We start from the raw sequence: 19,014 nt of genomic DNA on the forward strand, positions 1-19,014 counted from the left end.
TGCTGGCTGTGCCGAGAGCATCTGTTCTGGCTAACGACTGACTATAACCTCACTAAATTGTCATTCCTTGATCAGGTGGATTCAACTCTCTTGCTCAGGAAGCTTTGATCAGCAAAAGCAGGAGTGGGGGCAGATAAAATAGAAAGGAGATGATGGTGAAACAATACTTGTGAGCGGATATGTCTTGATTTTAGTTGTCCAGGGGAAGCTAACAGCTAATTGCAGATGCTAGCCAAAATGCAACTGGCAACTCCTTGGAAGGTGATCCCAATTTGGCCACCTTGTTGAGCAGCGCTAAGGAGAGAGAGGCAGAGACTGAGGTTAACCATGACAAAGAACAACACTTTCTCCAGAAAGGAGATCTTTACTATCACGTCACTTTGAAAAACTAGTGTGACAAAGTGTTTAAAATGAGCAAAAAAGCACATTAAATAGAGAGCCACAAGGTGAGTACTATCTCCAGCTATCTCCAGTGGTTAGTGGTTAGTGGAGATAGTACTCACCTTGGGCCACTCTATTCCCTCGGCTGTCCACCTAGGGAATCATAAGATCATGAAACATGTAGCTCAGTTCTGTAGGAGATGTCCTCAATGCCAGAAAACTGCAGCTAAATCCCACTAGAGTCCCGCTCCAGCCTCCAGCATCATTGGTACTCCTTTTAAATGCCTTGGGACGGACATTGTTGGCCCAGTCAGGAAAAAAAAAAAGCAAAGCCGGGAATTGTTATGTTAGTGATTACAGATAATGCTACCAGGCACTAACTTTATATCAACCCTATTGAAACAGGTCTATCAGCTGCTTTAAGGGTGTTTGAACCACCCCTTACCATTCGCAGACTGATGGGCTGACAAAGCCTTTCAACCAGAATCTCTCTGTAAATGAGACTGGTTCTGACTGGGATCAGTGGCTCCCTAATTTGCCTTTTGTATACAGGGACTTGCTACAGGCCTCAAAAGATTTCCCCCCCTTTTAAATTACTGTATGGTTATGAGGTGAGCGGGGCATTGAATCTCCTAAGGGAAACTTGGGAAGAGGATCCAGGAACAGCAGAACCTGTTGATATAATTTCTTTTGTCGTGCAGATGAGGCAGTGATTACAGAGAATGAATGAGCTGGCGCAGGCGCACATAACACCTGCTCAGAAATATAGAATATCTGGTATGATCGTTCAGCCCGGCAGAGTCATGCTTCCCACTGCTGAAAGCAAGTTGCTGGCAGGGGCATTTTTGAGGTGCGGAAGAATCACCCGAGGTTTATCGAAGTCCTGCATGCAAACCTTCTCAAGGAGTGGGTTCCACGGTGGGACAGCGTACCAGTAGTTAATACTCCTATTGATTAATCAGACCCGCTCATAGAAAAATAGTTTTTTTAAGTCACTATCCGGCCTTACCACAGTAGACACCCTTTGTCGTGGTCTTCCTACGTGCCAGCTAATCTGCTCCTTTAGTCATCGTGAGCCACAGAGTGCTCATATATCTGTTTTTACAAGAACAGTCTCTTCTTAGCTTAACCAGTGCTTTAGAGCTCTAAAAGTTCGACGGTCAATCAGCAGACTCATTATCTACATCGGGGTCCCATTTACGGGCGCCAACTAAACTGGCAGTTTCAACATTTTAAGCAATCTCGCTTAAGAGTCTTGTATTCGTCCTCAGATTAACTACGACTGAGGCTAAATGCCCTCTTAGTATTTAGGCCCAGGTTTAATTGTTTTGCACTTGAAATCTCATTCACACGTACAAACACACACACAAGCCTCTCTCTCTCTGTCTGCTCACTTCAGTCAGATTCTGAATTTTTGGTGAGTTTAAATCCACTGGATTTACCAACTGAGCGACTGACCCCGAGGCAGCCTCCCTCACACAGAATTCTATACTAGTTAATGGCCATCTCTGTGTTGGGAGATGTACCTGAGCTAATGTTTTCTTATATATATATATCAATACAAACGCATACAGTACATGTGTGTATATATTGCCTTGTTTCATAGTTTCATTGTCATTCATTCCATTGTTTTCCATAACAGTTAAGGGAAAAACAGGCAAAATGTGATTCAGAAAATAATGAATGAAAGGAGAGTGATTGAAATTCTGCTTGATTGTTGAGGGATTATGAGGAACACATGTGGAACAGAGAAGGGATGACTGATTAGCTGAGGAGTGGCATGTGACTAACTAGAGAGGGAAACAGGTACATTGAAAAGACACGCCCACACACTAGGGGTGTGTTTTGTTCAGCATCAAAAGTCAGCAAAAAATTACAGTACATGAATCCCAAGTTTAACAGTTATATCTATGTCTGCCCTCCGCAGTGCACAGCCTACATAGACTTTAAATGGGACACAGCTTAGAGGAGAGGAACAAAGGGAGGAGCAGACAGAAATAAAATGACACAGGGAACATGGATCATAAACTCATTCACTCAAAGCAAAATCACCAGTATAGATTTGCAAAAAATTCAGTAGAAGGGTTTTTTCGCTCTTGCTGGTATCGATACATCTGCTACTAAAGACGATTCTGTGGGAGAAACACATATGCACTCATTGTTGGGGCACCACATCCCAAGGGGTAAATTAATTGATTAATTTGGGATGAAATTCATCAAACCAAATTATTCAATTAAATCAATCTGATATCATAGATCACATTGACCCTTTGTACTCTGCTTTCAAGAAATGTACACAGACAAACCATTACTAATAAATCAATGTTTATTACTAAGTATATAGACCAGCAACTGTAGCAACTGAATGAATGTAATAATGAAATAAGGGTGAAGCAGAATTATCACATGAATTTAATGGAATCTAAGGAAGTTTAAAATTATGAATGAGCATTGGTGGATGATGGAAAGGAATTAATTCATTAATTAAACAGGAAAATTGCTTGTAGTTATGACATCATCAAGCAGTCTGCTACCGTGGGGCGGCAGTAGCTCAGTCCATAGGGACTCAGCTTGGGAACCAGAGTCCCGTATGGACCAAGTAAGCGGACTGGTAGCTGGTGAGTTGCCAGTTTGCCTCCAGGGCACTGCCGAGGTGCACGTGAGCAGGGCACCGAACCCCCAACTGCTCCATGGGCGCCGTATAATGGCTGCCCTGCACCCCCTCTGTAATGCATGTGTGTGTGTGATATGAGGAGGTGCAAGATAAATTTCAATTGGAAGTCGCTTTGGATTAAAGCATGAGCTAAATAACTGTAATGTAATGTAATGTACTGTGCTCCCTGTCACAAAAATTCCAAAAGTGCGTCACTACTCCCTCACGACAGTGGCGAGCCTGACTGTGCTTTTCGGGCAGACCACTGATCTGTGAAAATCGAGCCCATTGAGTTCAAAAGCATTTATCCTAGTGTCTGAATGGCTTGGGACTGTCTTGAAGTGAAAGTGACAACACTCCATGGGCAGGTTTTTCTCTGACGAATTATCTATGAGCAACCACAGGTGGATCTCAGAAGCCATAATCTGGTCACAGTTCATTATCTTGCTGTGGGTCTCACTCTGTGTAATCTGTAAGATATCTATGTCTCGTAAAGTTTTGGTAGTTTGGTAGTTTTGGTAGTAGTATGTCAGCAAACATGCTGTATTTGGGATGACAGGTGGATAAGAATTGTGACTTTCCCTTTTCACTAATGTCCCCTGAATTATTCAGTTCTGTTTAATGGACATTTTTCCTGCCATCACGTATAGTCTGAGACACACCAAACACTTCATGTTGTACCTGACCTCTATGTTTTTAAGTCACATTGTCAACTGAGTCAGCATCGGTGAAAATCTCCCTTGTGGCAATTGGTGTGGCTCCTCTTTAAAGGGTTTGCCTATATATGGGTTAATGTTTCAGTCTCAGGTGTGTGTTCTTACATGACAGGTTTGGTTAGATCTTCAGGATTTCACCTGTGATTTAAGACACATCACAGGATTGGTTTCTGCTTCAACACAGGTAACTGTCAAAGTCCCTTCTTCTACAAACAAAACATTGTTCCACCATCCATAACATCACTATGAGCTCTCTAATCTTCCTTGTCCTCATATTTCTCTGAGGGATAAGAGCAAATCATTTTAAAAACGATAAGGATAATTCATACATCATTTAAAACATCAGTACAGGCAAATAGTGTGTACAATTTGCAACTAGTTCATTCATTCTTAAATGCCTGTAATCAGCTCTGTTCTGCATTTCTCTTGAAAAAGGCATTACTATAGACATTAACAAAGTGAGAATAAACCGAATGCCAGCAGAGTATTAAAAATAGGGCAAATATTCTCTTCATCCAAGAGAATGCAAGAAAGGCTCAATAACAAAAGAACTGCATGAAACACAAAAGGAAAGGAAATCCACAGACAAATAGACTTGCATAGAAAGTATGAAAGGGACCAATCACCCTGACGTGATCCACTAACATGGCATGCTGGCATAGAGCCAGTTGGAAGGGAATGTTCTTTTAAAGACACACACTCACATAATTGACCAAGCTAACAAGCACAGTCACTCAAATACTTACCTAACTATTCCAATCAATCTATTTTTGTTTGTTTTTGTGTGTGTATATGTGACGAGATCTCCCTGTATATACAACTGTATGTACATCAGTCTAGCCTTGCAACTAAATGTGTGTAATCTACTCAAATCTAGACTACCCAAATGAATCTCTCAGTAGCGTTCCCTCACTGAAAATATTGATTGCAAATCTCTCCTTCACTCAAATAGCGCACAAGTTGTGGAGGAATTCTGACATCTTTTAAATTTATTAAAGCCCTACAATAAACAAGATTCAGTCTCTTAAATCAAGATGTCTGAGAAAGCCCTAGGTGATGAAACTAACTGTAGTAAATTTCCGCATACTTCTCTGCATGAGCAGAGAACAGTACAGGCTGGTGGATAATACGTATGTAGACAGTTTTAGATTATCCTCTTTAATCAGACTCACAATTCTTTCTCCCTACCTATCACAAAGGGTGCCTGTTTGTGGTATTACACACCACAGATTTCAGACTGATTCCTCCCTGTGCCGACATCTCCTTTAGGGCCAGATATATGTCCTCTCCTCCTGTGTGTGTTGCCAGCTGATTTACCCACTGCTAAACCCTATGCATGGCACTCTTAATGGCAGCATCAAGCTGCGTCTTCACACCCTCTGCTAATACTTCAGATCTTTGTAGCTGTTGTAGCTGACAGAGGGATCTGCCTAGTTCTTCCCCTCAGTTAATCTTTTTCATTGTTTGGCATTTAGCAAATATCTACAGCTGCATACATGCACTCCTTCACTATATCCCTGTGAGTAAATGTCTTTTTCAGTTGTCACAGTACCCACTGTGTCTTCGGGAGTGAGGGACTGAGAAAGGACTTCTGTTGAGCGTTCATACTGGCGTTCATACTGAGTTGAGTGTTACGATGACTATGAACATGCAAGCCACACTGGCCATCCTGTGGTTCTAACAGGGTGAACTTATGCATATTTATGTGTCCATTGACCTTTAAACAACCTCATTACATCTTTGCTTTTGTTTTTCCTGTCTGCACTACTGCACTTACACATAGAAGCAGCAAACGAAGGACTCATGCCGTTGCCCAATCAGCCACTTTCCCCTTGACTCCAGATTTAGTGTAGCATATTATATACAATCAATAATTAAGGAAATACTTTGTTTACAATGAGATTAATGATCAAATATTTCAACAACAATTTGTATTTTATTATTAATACATTGATTATTAATAATTATATAATTATTGTGTAAGACATGTAGACCGCCATTATACAGCAGCAGCTGGGCACTGGCTGTCATGAGAGCCAGATTTAAACCTAGATTATACAAGAATAGACCATTGACACAGCTGATATACACAGCAAATGAAATGATGATACCATAGCCATTGTTGACCAAATGTTCCAATATTTGACTATTGGATCACTTTCAATTAACAATCCATTGTACTAAACTAAACTCATGTATCAACACAGGAATATACAAGAGTTAATCAGGTAAAGGTTGCAATGGGGAGCACACGGAATTACATGAAATGTCTCCAACAGGGATCAGGTTTGCTCTTTTGTATGTATCGCGTACATTTTTAAAAATCATATTTTGGCACATTTTTGTTGTAGAAAGTTCGGAGTTGGATTATTTTTATGGGCATGATTTCCTGAATAATAATATGTGCTTTAGACGATGGTTACATCCTTATCAACCTCTTATTACAAACTAGAAAACTTAGACTAAACATGTTAGGGAGAAAGGCAGGAATCTGGGCAAATCTGGGCAAATCTACAAAGTCCGAGATTGTGCTCTCTGGAGACAGTGCTGGGATAGATATGTGTGTCTTTGGACATTGGCAAAATGATAAGAGAATATGATGACACTACTTTTATTAGTCCTATTGAATTTATTTGAATCACTTCTGTCCCATATCATATCATTGTCCAAAAAGGGTAATTATTTTGGAATCCTGGTTATTCTTGATTGGTAAAATATTTGCAGAGGTGTCATAAATCCAGGCACGATGTTCAGATAAATTTTCAGCATTGAAGAGTTGACATTTTTGTTATAGTGAGGTCCATTATCACATTCCAGTAAAGCTCAGTCAATTGCATTCTTAGTGATGTGCCTGTCAAGATTATGTTAAAACAGGTCAGTTCCTCTTTTTGTTTGGGTCTGCACAGCTGCAAGGGATTGTTTAATCAAGACCTTACCCAGCTGCTGAAAGGGAAAGAGGAGGTGTGTTCATAACTACCTATGCGTTCTGTGCTGTGTTGGCTGGTGATGTGCGGTCTACTGACGCTGCTCCAGGTGATCACAAAGAGTATCCTTCGCTTCCCAGCTTTGCCTCATTTGCCTCTGTAGAGAATTTTCCACTGCAGGAGTCCTGTGAAAATAAAGCCTTTTACCAATTTACAAAATTTGATTGTCAGGAGGTGCACCCTGGTGCAGTGATAACGCACCCACGCAGTGTACTAATTAGAGATTGGCTATACTGAGGAGTCATGATCCTTGGCCTAGAGAAGAAAAAAATTGGGATGATGTTGTGATCGAGCCGAACAGCTGGCGGAAGCACATGCAGAAAATGGTGGCTGTCTTGGACTCCTTGAGACTGACGGGGATCAGATGATTTTTGGGGCTTTTTGGTTAATATCATCTTATCTTCTTCTTGACCAGCCCACTAACCGGTCTGACTCGCAAGGATGCTGCAGTTCCAGTCGACAGAGTAGTAGTAGCAGGTGATTTAGCAGGTTAAAGCATCCCACCTGACTTCTATCATCTATCTATCTATCTATCTATCTCTTTTACAAGCCACACCACTATTCCAGGCTCCACAATTTTAAGGATCCATCTCAGAAAATACAAATACAAAAAAGAGGCGAAAGAGGTGAAAATTGTGAATACTTTTTTATTTTCTTTAAACTTGTGCAACATATTCAAAGGGTAAACTGTGTGCACTCAATTTTACTTTCACAACACGTTCAAAATTAGTTAAGTGTTCTTTAAATACATATTTTTCCTTTTAAAACCATTTACGCATGTTTGCTGAGCACTGGGGTCTAGAGTTCTATCGGAAGTCAAGGGTGGAGAATGATAAGCTTTGTCAGCAGTCTTCCTCGCCTCCTGTGTATGTGTGTGCAAGGGCACTATAGTTACTCTAACTAATATTGTCATTGCTCTTCTTTTATATGAAGTAAAATATCTTTCTTTAAATAGGATTCCTTTACATGATAAAAATAGTTTTTTTGTGTTCTTCTCTAAAAGAATGTGACGTCTCTGATACTTACCCAGAATGCTCTTCCTCTCTGTTAGAAGTCAGAATCCCAGTTAAGGGATGGGTGCACCCCGCACTTTTGTGTGTGTGTACGTGAATGTCACCCCTCTGCCATTGATGACACTCAGTGTGTTGAGTGTTGATAAAAATCATTACAAAATTTTGGAATTCACTTCGTACAAAAACACTTTTTCTTAGAAATTGCATTTGCACAATTAAATGTGAAGCTTGCAGCCAAAGGAAAAAAAAGTGTACAAAAAAAAGTTGACACTGAGCAAAATGAACGTGTGTGTAACTGTACAGAGTTGAGGTGAGCATTTACTGTTGTGGTGAAAAGCCAGTCCTTTTAGATATAAATAAGGAAATTCATAAATTAAACAATAAATATTCTGAATAAATAGAGGTTATGTATTGAGTGATTTCTGTGATAATAGATTTGATCAGTGGAAGCCAATCAGAGGTTCCTTGGTGTTGACAGTAAGAGTGTGTGTACCCATATAGAATCATCTTTGAAAGGAACCCCACCTGATATCACTTATTACTTTACAAATACCTAAATATTTGAATATATATCATTTTTAAACAGAGAAAAAAGACAGTTGGTAACTGTATAGGTCAACATTCTTTGTCAAAATGCACTGCTGTCAAATGGTTGAACCTGTCACAACTTTATGATTAATTCTTCAAGTAATTATTGAACCTTAGAAGTTTAAATGGGTGATAATATTGCCCCTACATGAATAATAACTTGCAACATAAAACTATTTGCTATTGTTACACTTCATGCCTGTGTTCTTGATTCAGATTGTTCAAAACAGGGCCAAAAAAAAAACAATACCAAAAAAGTGTGTAGCATTGGTTTCAGACAGACCAATCACAGCACCTGATATACTTCAAACAGCAAATCAAATCCATCGTTACATTCTGACCCTGTCACATATGTAATGACAAATGGGAGGTTGGGTTGCCTAAAACACAAAAATAGTGACAGCAAAGGCAACCAAGGTTTTCCTAGCTTACTTATTATTACGTTGAGCAAGAGCGGTTGTGTAATTCTACAACGTGTCCTGGTCAGTGTAATTAAGTAAATGATGACCACAAGGATCAGGTTAATTTGAAGGTTTTCAAACCCTTGTTGCAAACAGTCTCCTCAGGTCCAAAAACCATATTAATGACCTTAATACCTCACGATTAACTTAATTTCCCCCATGACATGCCTCTTGGGCTTGCCTTTATCAGTCTCCATGGCTGGAAGTCCAAGTCCAATCATCTGCAGTTTTCATTTATTTCAAATACATATTATCGTCATATGTTGTGTTGCCTTATAAGTCAGTGACTGATTAAGAACCACAAATGTCAGTTCTATGTTTTCATGTGAATGTGGATGACTGAAGGTTATGTGGTAAAGTTACACTTCTGTCATTAATCACTGCATTACACTTCAAAAGAAGTGTTAAAAACAGGTATTTTGTGTTGCTTTTACAAGGTCTTTCCATAGTTGAGGGTATTTACACTATATCAAAGCCTCAAGTCTCAGTAGGTGGGGTTCCTTTTAAATTATTACTTTATTGCTGGATGATGAATTTCAACAGCTGGCCCTAATTTTGCCCCTTCTAAGCCGTCACATCACTGCATAATCTGCTTCTAAAAGCATTCCCTCCAACATTAAAGACAAAGTGTTAATACTCTAAAACACAAATACGTGAGATCACTTATTGCCTGATGGATGATATACTGTATAGTATGCTGATTTTTGACTTTGATTAGTATCATATATAACTCAGGAACGTCTGTCTGTACAGTTTCGGGAGCAGATAAGTTCATATTCTAGGTTTTCAGATTTCTTTTGTAAGTTAGCTCCATTGGTCTTTCTGTTCATAACATCTGAAAATAAACAAGGTAAATGCTTTACAAAGTACTCTTCCTGATCTCCCAGTTAGTTTTGTTGTGTAGTCATTGATTATCTAAATTGATGGTGCCTTCAAGTTTGTTCATGTCTACTGTGTTCACTTCAGACTCCACAGGAACAACATGTGGTGTTCAAAATGTTATTGCGTAGTTTTTTTCCCCAAAAAGCTTTAAGTTCAAGAGTCAGGAGTTTTTCATTAAATCAAGTTACATTTGTTTTCTTGCAACAGCTTCAACACAGCATTTTGTGTATTTGATGGCCTGTTATAATAATATGATGTCATGAGTCTCACTTGAAGGCAACATAGGGTCTCTTGGTGTTGCTCAACTAGCCTCTGCTGTTGCTGTGTGGTGGAGTCCAGCTGAGCAGCATTTAGAGATGATGAATCCAAACTCATTTTGTCTTTCCAAGGGACCACATCCATTCCTCCTTAAAATCCCTTACTCTGTCACGTCTGCTCCTGGGTTGGTCTCTTGAAAATCCTGGCACCTTTGCATCTCATCATGGCAAAAAGAGTAATGAGGTAACTTGCTGAAATTTCACCCAGGTTCAAGTTATTTCCACAGGAAATATTGTAGATTCTCTTATCCTTAGCTAATTATTAAGAAACAAGAACGACAGTTTGTCAACAGACTCCCAAGTATCTCTGCTCTGTTACCCACTATACTTTGCCCACCCTTACCCCGAGTGTCTCTACATGCCTCCTGACTACAGGAGAAACAGAAAGAAAGAAAGAAAGAAAGACAGAAAACGATTGAGATTCACATTTTAGGCCATGGTCTCTTTTCCGGGCAGTCTTCGGTCATTGAAGGTGTGCATGTTGATGACCTCCTCTGTTTTGACCATGACTGGTGGCTGGGGCTTTTGTTTGAGCCGACGCTGGCACTTGAGGGAGACCCGCAGTTCATCTACCATGGCACTACAGAAGGACATCTGTGGAGGGAATCAGAAAAGAAGGAGCAGAATGGATTACAGACCCCATCCAAATGTTATGCGCAAGACTACAAATTTGATCTCCCCCGCCGCACCACTTTACACCTCACACACCAGTACAGCCTGAGCTAGTACTGCAGGTGACTTGAGAAAGCAGCAGGATGAAGACACTTGTAGGTCTGCAGGTTGTGTGGTAAAGAATCATTAGAAGGTGAGGAATTAAAGAATTGCTGGATGTGGTTAGTACTGGTTAAGAGGGAGTTTTTATGGCAGCAGTCAAACCTACAAGATAACTACCGTAATTTCCGGACTATTGAGCGCACCTAAATATAAGCCGCACCAATTAAATAAATAAGCCGCAACTGTCTATAAGCCGCAGGTGTCCTGGTGTTGTTACCGCTGAATGCTTTTGTCGTCTTTTTGCATTGAGTCAGTTCTTCATGCTGCCGTTTCCAACGTCTCACTATCCATTCATTGATGCCAAGCTTACGTGCAGCAGCTCTACTTCCTACTTCGACAGCTAGATCGATTGCCTTTAACATAAAAGCTGCATCATATGCATTTCTTCGTGTGTTTTCAATAATGGGGTGGTGTGCATGATGTGCAAAATGTCTGTTCAAAACAATCAAACTACGGTAGCGTCTTCCTCGGCATATTATCTCCTGCACCTGTCTGTCTCGCTCTTGCGCTTCCTGCTAGAGCGCCCCCTGGTGGCCTTTAGCCCTTAAAAATCTATAGATTAGCCGCATCATTGTATCATCAACATCATATATGTAGTCCGGAAATTACGGTACATGGAAGCAGTCTATTTCAAGTAAAACTTCAATTGCACATTGCACATTATTTGTGAAATGCTACAAAGTGGATGTTTATGTTGAAGGTGAAGTTGAAGCTCTCATGGCAATATAAATTTGTAGCTAGCTAGGGATGCTAGCAACTCTTTGTAATACAAAACAGCTCAGCTTTGTGAAAAAGTGGTGGTAACACTCCAGTTGCCTGGATGAGGGGACTGTTATCAATTATTTATGAAACAATAATAAAATAAATAATAAAATCATACTCAAAATTGCTCATTACAGAGAGCTGTATGATAACAATATGTCAATGCACGCTATGAATGTTTACATAATGCATTGCAATCACAATTTCAATTCAACCTGCCAAACCAACAGCACATTTCACAAACACATTCATTGGTAAAATCCACCAACAACTTAAAAAACATAATCTTGTCATTCGCTCGCTGTCATAAGTAGAGTTAGTTCCTTTGAGCTGGCATAGACACACACACACACACACACAAATGGGTGGAACCTGTCCGCAGAGCAAGGAGGGAACACATTTTTTTCATGAAGGTTGATTTATACTGATTTCCAAATGACCAGCAGTGTCAGTTCATTGTAGAATACTGAAATCAAGTTAGAAGTCATGCTGACCATGACAATGATCAGTGATCACCTAGACTCAAGTAGGATTCTTCTTGTGTTGGTTATTGTGAAGATTTGTTCAATTAATGTAGATGAGGAGGCCTGATAGTGATCCACCGGATGTAATGGCGTGTGGGCAGCTGTTGGTCCCTGATGGGTTGATGAACATGGCTGACTGTGCCATGTTCAGAACTCCGGGCGAGTGGAGTCCTGAAGAATACACTCAACTCATGTCATCAAAACACTACGCAAAAAGAAAAGATCAGTTTCACATCTCAACATGCTAGACAGCATCTGCTCTTGCAGTGGAAATCCCCTACCCCTCCCTCTGTCTCACAGAGGCTGAAGGACACCATGTTCTTTCTTAAACTCAAGAAAATCAAATATACACTGATAAGTTCTATCACAGATGGCAACCATTTTTTCTTTTATGTTTTATCTTTACAGAGCTACAGGCTATTCCAGACTAATGAGTGGAATCTTGAACACCAAATTATGGAGCTCTCGTTTAAGGGTTTCTTTATTGCTGGCGGGCCAGGTGTGTTTGTGTGCGTGCGTGCGTGCGTGCGTGCGTGCGTGCGTGCTTGCGTGCTTGCGTGTGGGTGGGTTGTGTGGCTGCTGGGGTAGCCACACAACCCACGATTAGATTTCTCCCCGTTTTGTATTTATCTTTTGTTTTCCCTGTGTCTCCAACTTTTTTTTAATATCACAGCAGCCCATGGTGCATATTGCAACTGCCTGTAAGGTTCTATGTATGCTGTCATCCTGCAAAAAACTGTAGCTACATGATCATCGAACTAGCAACACTGATACTGTTACATTATAATGAAACTGTGCGGTTTCATTATTATGTAATTTTAACATATCCTTAGCTGGCTATGGTTAGTTGCCATCTAATGTCTTTTCTTTTCTCCGCCTCTGTATGTATAAAAATCATCCCTGTAAGGAAATTGTTACACACTTAGAACCATAACAGAACTGTTATTATTTTGCTACACAATCACTTTGGTATAGAGCAGTTATTCATCAGCAATAACATGATTCACTACCTGTACAGGTCACTGGCAGTGCTCACCTTTGCTTTGTCTTATGCACCTAATTCACACGTGTATCATATATCCTTGTTTTCATTAACCTTTCTTTTTTTCTCTTTTTCCCCCTCCCCCTCTCTGTATAAAAGCAATCTCCAAAAATGTCCCATAACTGCTTGTTCATTGTCATGTCAAATGTTTTCTTCAACAAAAAAAGAGAAAATTAAAAGTATTTAGTATATAAAATTTAGAGAAAACGCATCATAATGTTTCATCTGGATATTCATATTTCCATAGATCACAAGCTTCAATCATTCACCATGAACATTTTCAAAATAATCAAGGGTTCAAGGTTCACTGCATGATCAATTCTTCAAGTGTCCTATTCTATGTTCTCACTGAGATTTGTTTTGTCTTGTACAGGATGTCTCACGGATTTAACCTCAGGAGGTCCTTACACCGCAGGTATGGGCAGTGAAGGAAGGACCTCTCCTCCTGTTCAAGTAGTTCATTATGTATTGTAGGGAAATTCCCACACAGAAAGGAATAACTTTGGGCAAATAAGCACAGTCTTAAGAATTTCTACAGATTGCAACACCAAGCAGCAAGAGCGCACACATTGGCAAACCACATACATCATACCAATTGAGTGGATATCTTTAAGGCATATTTTCCATTCACTGTTTATTGTTCAGGCAGTATATGAATTTTGAGCTCTGACCCTCCAACAATCATGTTATGACTGTGGTATCTGCAGAGGGCATTTTAGTCAATCTATTTCTCAATCTATATGTGCAACATCTACAGTTAAAATGTTTTAGAGGGAATTTTATAACTACACAGGGCTACACAATCTGCATTGTGTTAAAGGTCTGCAAGAGATGGATTTTTAAAATTCTGTTCCCTGAAGATTCTACAAAGAACAATAGAGAGCTGCTTTACTCCTGCCAGTGCAGCTGAGTATGACATCATTGTTGAATATAGAAAGATACATGTTGATGCAAGAGAAAAGTGACAACTAGAGCCAATGCTTCTTTGTCACAAAAAAAAACATTCATGAAGTTCTTCTTGAGGTTCATTTATGAAGTTAAAATGGTCTACTGAAAATGTGACAGAATCTGCTGGGTCAAAAGTATACATACAGCAATGCTAATATCTGGTTTCATGTCCCATGGCCAGTTTCACCTCAATTAGGCGCTTTTGGCAACAAGCTTCTGGCAAGCTTCTGGTTATATCTTTGATCACCCCTCTTGATAGAATAGGTGCAGTTTAGCTAAATCTGTTGGCTTTCTGACATGGACTTGTTTCTTCACACTGTCCAAGTGTTCCTGAGTCAGGACTTTGGGAAGGCCAATCTAAAACCTTCATTCTAGCCTGATTTAACCATTCCTTTACCACTTTTGATGTGTATTTGGGGTCATTGTCCTGTTGGAAGACCCAACTGCGTCCCAAGACCCAACCTTTTGGCTGATGATTTAAGGTTCTCCTGAAGAATTTCGGAGGTAATCCTCCTTCTTCGTTATTCCATTTACTCTCTGTAAAGGTCCATTGGCAGCAAAACAGGCCCAGAGCATAATACTACAACCCCCATGCTTGATGGTAGGCATGATGTTCTTATGGTTAAAGGCATCACCTTTCCTTTCTCTGCTGCACACATTTCTTGTCATTGTGGCCAAACAGCCACATTTTTGTTTCATCTGACTACAGAGCTTTCCCCCAGAAGGCCCTTCTTTGTAAAGCAAACTTCAGTCAAACCTAAAGGTACTGCTTCTGGAACAAGCGCTTCCATCTTGCACGGCAACCTCTCAACCCATGCAGATGTAAAACACGCTTTACTGTGGACACTGACACCTGTGTTCCAACAGCTTCAACAACTGTGCCATGCACTTTATACTTGAAAATAATTGTTTGCACAATTGATATTGGGACCTGTGGCTGCTTTGGAATGGCTCCAAGTGACTTTCCTGATTTGTTCAGGTCAATGATCCGCTTTGTCAACCTGGCTGAGCTCCTTTGACTTTTCAAGTCCATGTCCGAGTCGATGTCAGAAAGCCAAGAGATTAAGCTAAACTACACTGATTCTCTCAAAAGGAGTGTCCTGCTTCAGTGGTCAAAGATTACTACCAAAAGCGCCTAATTGAGGTGAAACTGGCCATGGGACATGAAACCAAATATAAGCATTGCTCTGTGTATACTTTTGATCCAGTCACATTTTCAGTAGACAGATTATAACTTCATAAAAGAACCAAACATCTTGAATGTTTTTTTGTGACAAATTAGTATGGGCTCCAATCACTCTTTCACAGAAAAATAACAGTTGTAGAAATAATTGGAAACTCAAGACTGCCCTGACATACATGGTCTTTACGAGTGTATGTAAACTTTTGACCACAACTGTAGTTCCTCTTGCTCCTGCAAAGTCATGTCCTTTCCAAAAACTGCTGCTGAGCTATGGGGGGACCTGACCTAGTCAAGGCATTCAGTGAAGGTTGAGGGGAAATAAAATGACAACTTCTCCTCAAGAGTTTTCCAATGTTATCACTATCACTATTATCACACAGTTTCTTGGTTGGCGCTTTCTAGATGTTGTTGCCGGAGGTGGACCTTTCAATAGAATACGATTTTGTGTGTTCAGTTCAATCAGATGCTGACATATATCTGCCATGTTTGCCAGCCTTGCACACCAGTCATCACTTGCAAGCAGCGTTGCATCATCATCACACCTCTCATCAGTCAAAAACACGTTTAGTCCCTCTGCCCTTTCATTCGAGAGAGACACACTCAGTAGTAGTTGGTCAGTTTACTATAGCTGCACAATTTTATTTTATAGTTAAATTGCCCATAACAAGGTTTCTGGCAAATAATATATTTTATTATCACTAGATTATTAAATTCAATTAGAATCTAGAAAAATTAGAACTCTACATGATGTAAAAAAAGAGAAATAACTATTCTAGAAAATGAAATAACAACTCTGTAGTTGCCTGGAGGACTGTTATCAAGTTGGTCATTATTAAGAAAATAATTGACTGCAAAATGCCACAATTGAACAGTCAGAATAGCTAATTATAGAGAGGATAATGACTCCAAATATTATGTTAAATCCAATCACTCTAACCTGAGTATGTTCACCCTGACCATGGTGTGAGTTCTGAAAAAAAAAAAAAAAAACTGTAGCTATGCTATTGCTCTGAAGGTGACCAGTTTATTTTAGTCAAGGCTCTGCCTGTGATGTTGGTATTAGCAGAAAATGCAGTGCAAGAACGTATATAGCATGAATCTGCAATAGCAGCAACAGATCTTGTATTTCTCATGGGTGAGCTGTTCCTAAACAGGCTTTTCTTTGGTGCAAGTATTTTTCTTTCCTGTAAAAGTAAATTGCATGGCAACATTTCTCCAGTAACAGCCATAGCTGCAGGCTTTGGGGGAACATTGGGAACACTGAGCTCAGACTCTGGGGAGCCACGGCCATCACAGCTGCCTGATGGTGACATGCTAGATTGATGGCAGCCTCATAGGGTCATTGGATTACAGATTTTATATGATGTTCAACAATCAGCTGCAGCTAAGGGAGAACTCAGAGCTGTCATAAATCTGATGCTGAAAAAACATGTTTAAAAGAATAAAAATTAGGCTTTTGTTCAAGAGCACATGAAGCAGTAATAATCTATGTATGTATTTTAGTGAGGTATTCACACCTTTTCTTCTTGCATTCTATTTCAGGAGATATTGGGCATTTCAATAAAATATCCCGCTAATAAAGCAAATGTTAAAGCAAATGGTTAAATTATCACAAACCAAAAATGATTTCAACTCTAAACCAGCCCTGTTTCATCTTGTTCATGGATCTATTTGTCATTGTTTGTGACTTTTCTCTAACCCTATCTAACCCTAACCCTTTGCTTCTTGACATTATATGTTGTAGTAATGATTATTGTCAGCTGTGCAGTAACACAAATAGATAAATGCCGGAGAGCAGTTCTGGAAAATGGAATTTAAAGTTTGCATGGGATGAATTTTTGACTCTTGCTCCCACCTACTCCTGCAATAAAACACATTGCCAATGTATGAGATTTTTCAGAATGGACACACAGTGGCTACAGCAAAGGAGCATGAGTTAGCATCACACATAATTTTAGACAATGTTAAAGTAGACCACAACCCATTTGTATCTCACTCATGTCCTATTCATACAATCTGTGTCATTTATATGAGGGAGCAGTAGCATAAAGATGAGTGCGCGCTTTGAATTTTGCGCTGCGATTGCGATCTGTCTCGTGGGCCCGATTGCCGGATCGGCTCGCAGACTAATAAAGTGAAGTTGGATAATTTCCCATGGCACACCTGACGATCTCTCACCTTCTCACACAGGTTGAAAAACACTGGTCTAATGATGGCTAGAGACGTATGATTTACTGTGACAAACTCAAACTTAAATAAACCTCAATCAGTTATACTTTTGAGAGCAGGCATCTTTACTTAGGTGTGTGTGTGTGTATGCCTTCCCAGGTATGCAAATGTGTATATGTTTTGATGAGTATGGTCATATTCATTTCCATTTAACTGTGCTTGCTCATTAAGAATTGTCTATGCGTAAACTGTGATGCTAAGAAACCTATGTTTACAGAGAGGGAGGGCTCAGAGCAGAAGGCTCAGTGACGGGCTCCAACTGGGACAATCTATGACTGATAAGATGAGAGAGTCCTTTGTTTGTTCCACAGCGGGAAAGTTCACCTGTTGCAGTGACAGGGTGGATAGTGCAAAGCAATAAAGAGCATTGTGATAGATCGCAAATTTACGAAGCGCGCAGAACGTTTTGGTGGTGTGCCTCAGGATTTGGAAAAGGTGCCTTGGCTCCAAAATTTTTGAAAAGCAATCGGGGATGTTGCTTGGTGTGATCATTAGACCGGGTTTACTGGGAGAGGTAACCATGCCAATGTTATCAGATATTTCCCCACCCAGGCCCTCAACTTCACCTTCAAGGACAAGTACAAGAAGATATTCCACAAGGCATGGACTCGCCTGTGCACCAACCAGAAACCAACACAAAGGAGATTCACACACACATTGAACAATATATATTGTATGGAAATCCAAAGTTCTGGGCTCATGTGTGGAAAGTGTAGATAGACTGGTTGCAGTCTGTGGACCACTGAAACACATGGGACCTCAGCTGAGACCATAAGTTATCAGCTGAGTCAATATTTTGTATCACAACTTTAACCTCAAATGCTAAATAAACAGCTGCGTGACCTCTCTCAACTTGAAGTCCTTATTGCCGGGCCTGATGAAGATTCAGAACACGCAGTGTGTAGATGTGTGTGCATTGGTGATGAGATGGGTTCCTCACATAAAGCTGGTGGTCCCTGCGCCACGACAGCCAGGTTAGTCTGCAGCAGCCTCAGCAGCAGGCAGCAAGAGAGGAAAAAGCAGCAGGACAAAGAAGAGCAGGAGGAAGAGGAGAGGGGAGAGGAAGAGCAGAAGAGGATGAGGGAGGAAGAGACAAATTTGGAGAAGGAGGAAGTGGACAACCATGGTGATCATAGAAATCTGGCATGGAGATGACAAGGAAATGCTTCACTGAAATTTCACTAGACATGTGCTTAACTATAAAGTGGAGTGCTAAAAACAAACACAATTAGACTTGCAAGCAAGTTTGAAAGGGGTCCAGGCCCCCGAATGTGACATGTGGCCACAGGTGAATAGAAGAATCCCCACGTTCTCACTGTGAATGTTATAAGTAAGTCAATATGAAATATTTGGCTTTATAGAGACATAACTGTCTTCAGTAGACATATTCTATAAGATAAGATAAACTTGCTGACATGGTAAGTCTGTTATAATAATAATTATAATAACATCTGGCCTAATCGTTGGTTACATTTGGTGTCACAGTCTAGCCATTAGTCCAAGTTGTTGTTTCCCATTAGTTTAATCCAGATGTTACTCCTGATGCAGAATTAAACA

The 19,014-nt window shown here is 40.1% G+C and overlaps 1 protein-coding gene across 1 annotated transcript in view; it reads right to left on the minus strand.

The window, feature by feature from the left end:
• Positions 1–10,424: 10,424 nt before the first annotated feature.
• The window catches only part of grik2 (glutamate receptor, ionotropic, kainate 2), a 190,678-nt gene continuing 182,088 nt past the window's right edge, over positions 10,425–19,014 (minus strand). The window contains exon 16 of the mRNA XM_076148425.1: positions 10,425–10,589. Within this exon, the coding sequence (XP_076004540.1) occupies positions 10,425–10,589 (165 nt within the window). The remainder of the gene's footprint in view (positions 10,590–19,014) is intronic.

Source organism: Genypterus blacodes, unplaced genomic scaffold, assembly GCF_046128005.1.
Source record: "Genypterus blacodes isolate CSIRO-AG114 ecotype Tasmania unplaced genomic scaffold, CSIRO-AGI_Gbla_v1 ptg000040l_1, whole genome shotgun sequence".
NCBI classification, from domain to species: Eukaryota; Metazoa; Chordata; class Actinopteri; order Ophidiiformes; family Ophidiidae; genus Genypterus; species Genypterus blacodes.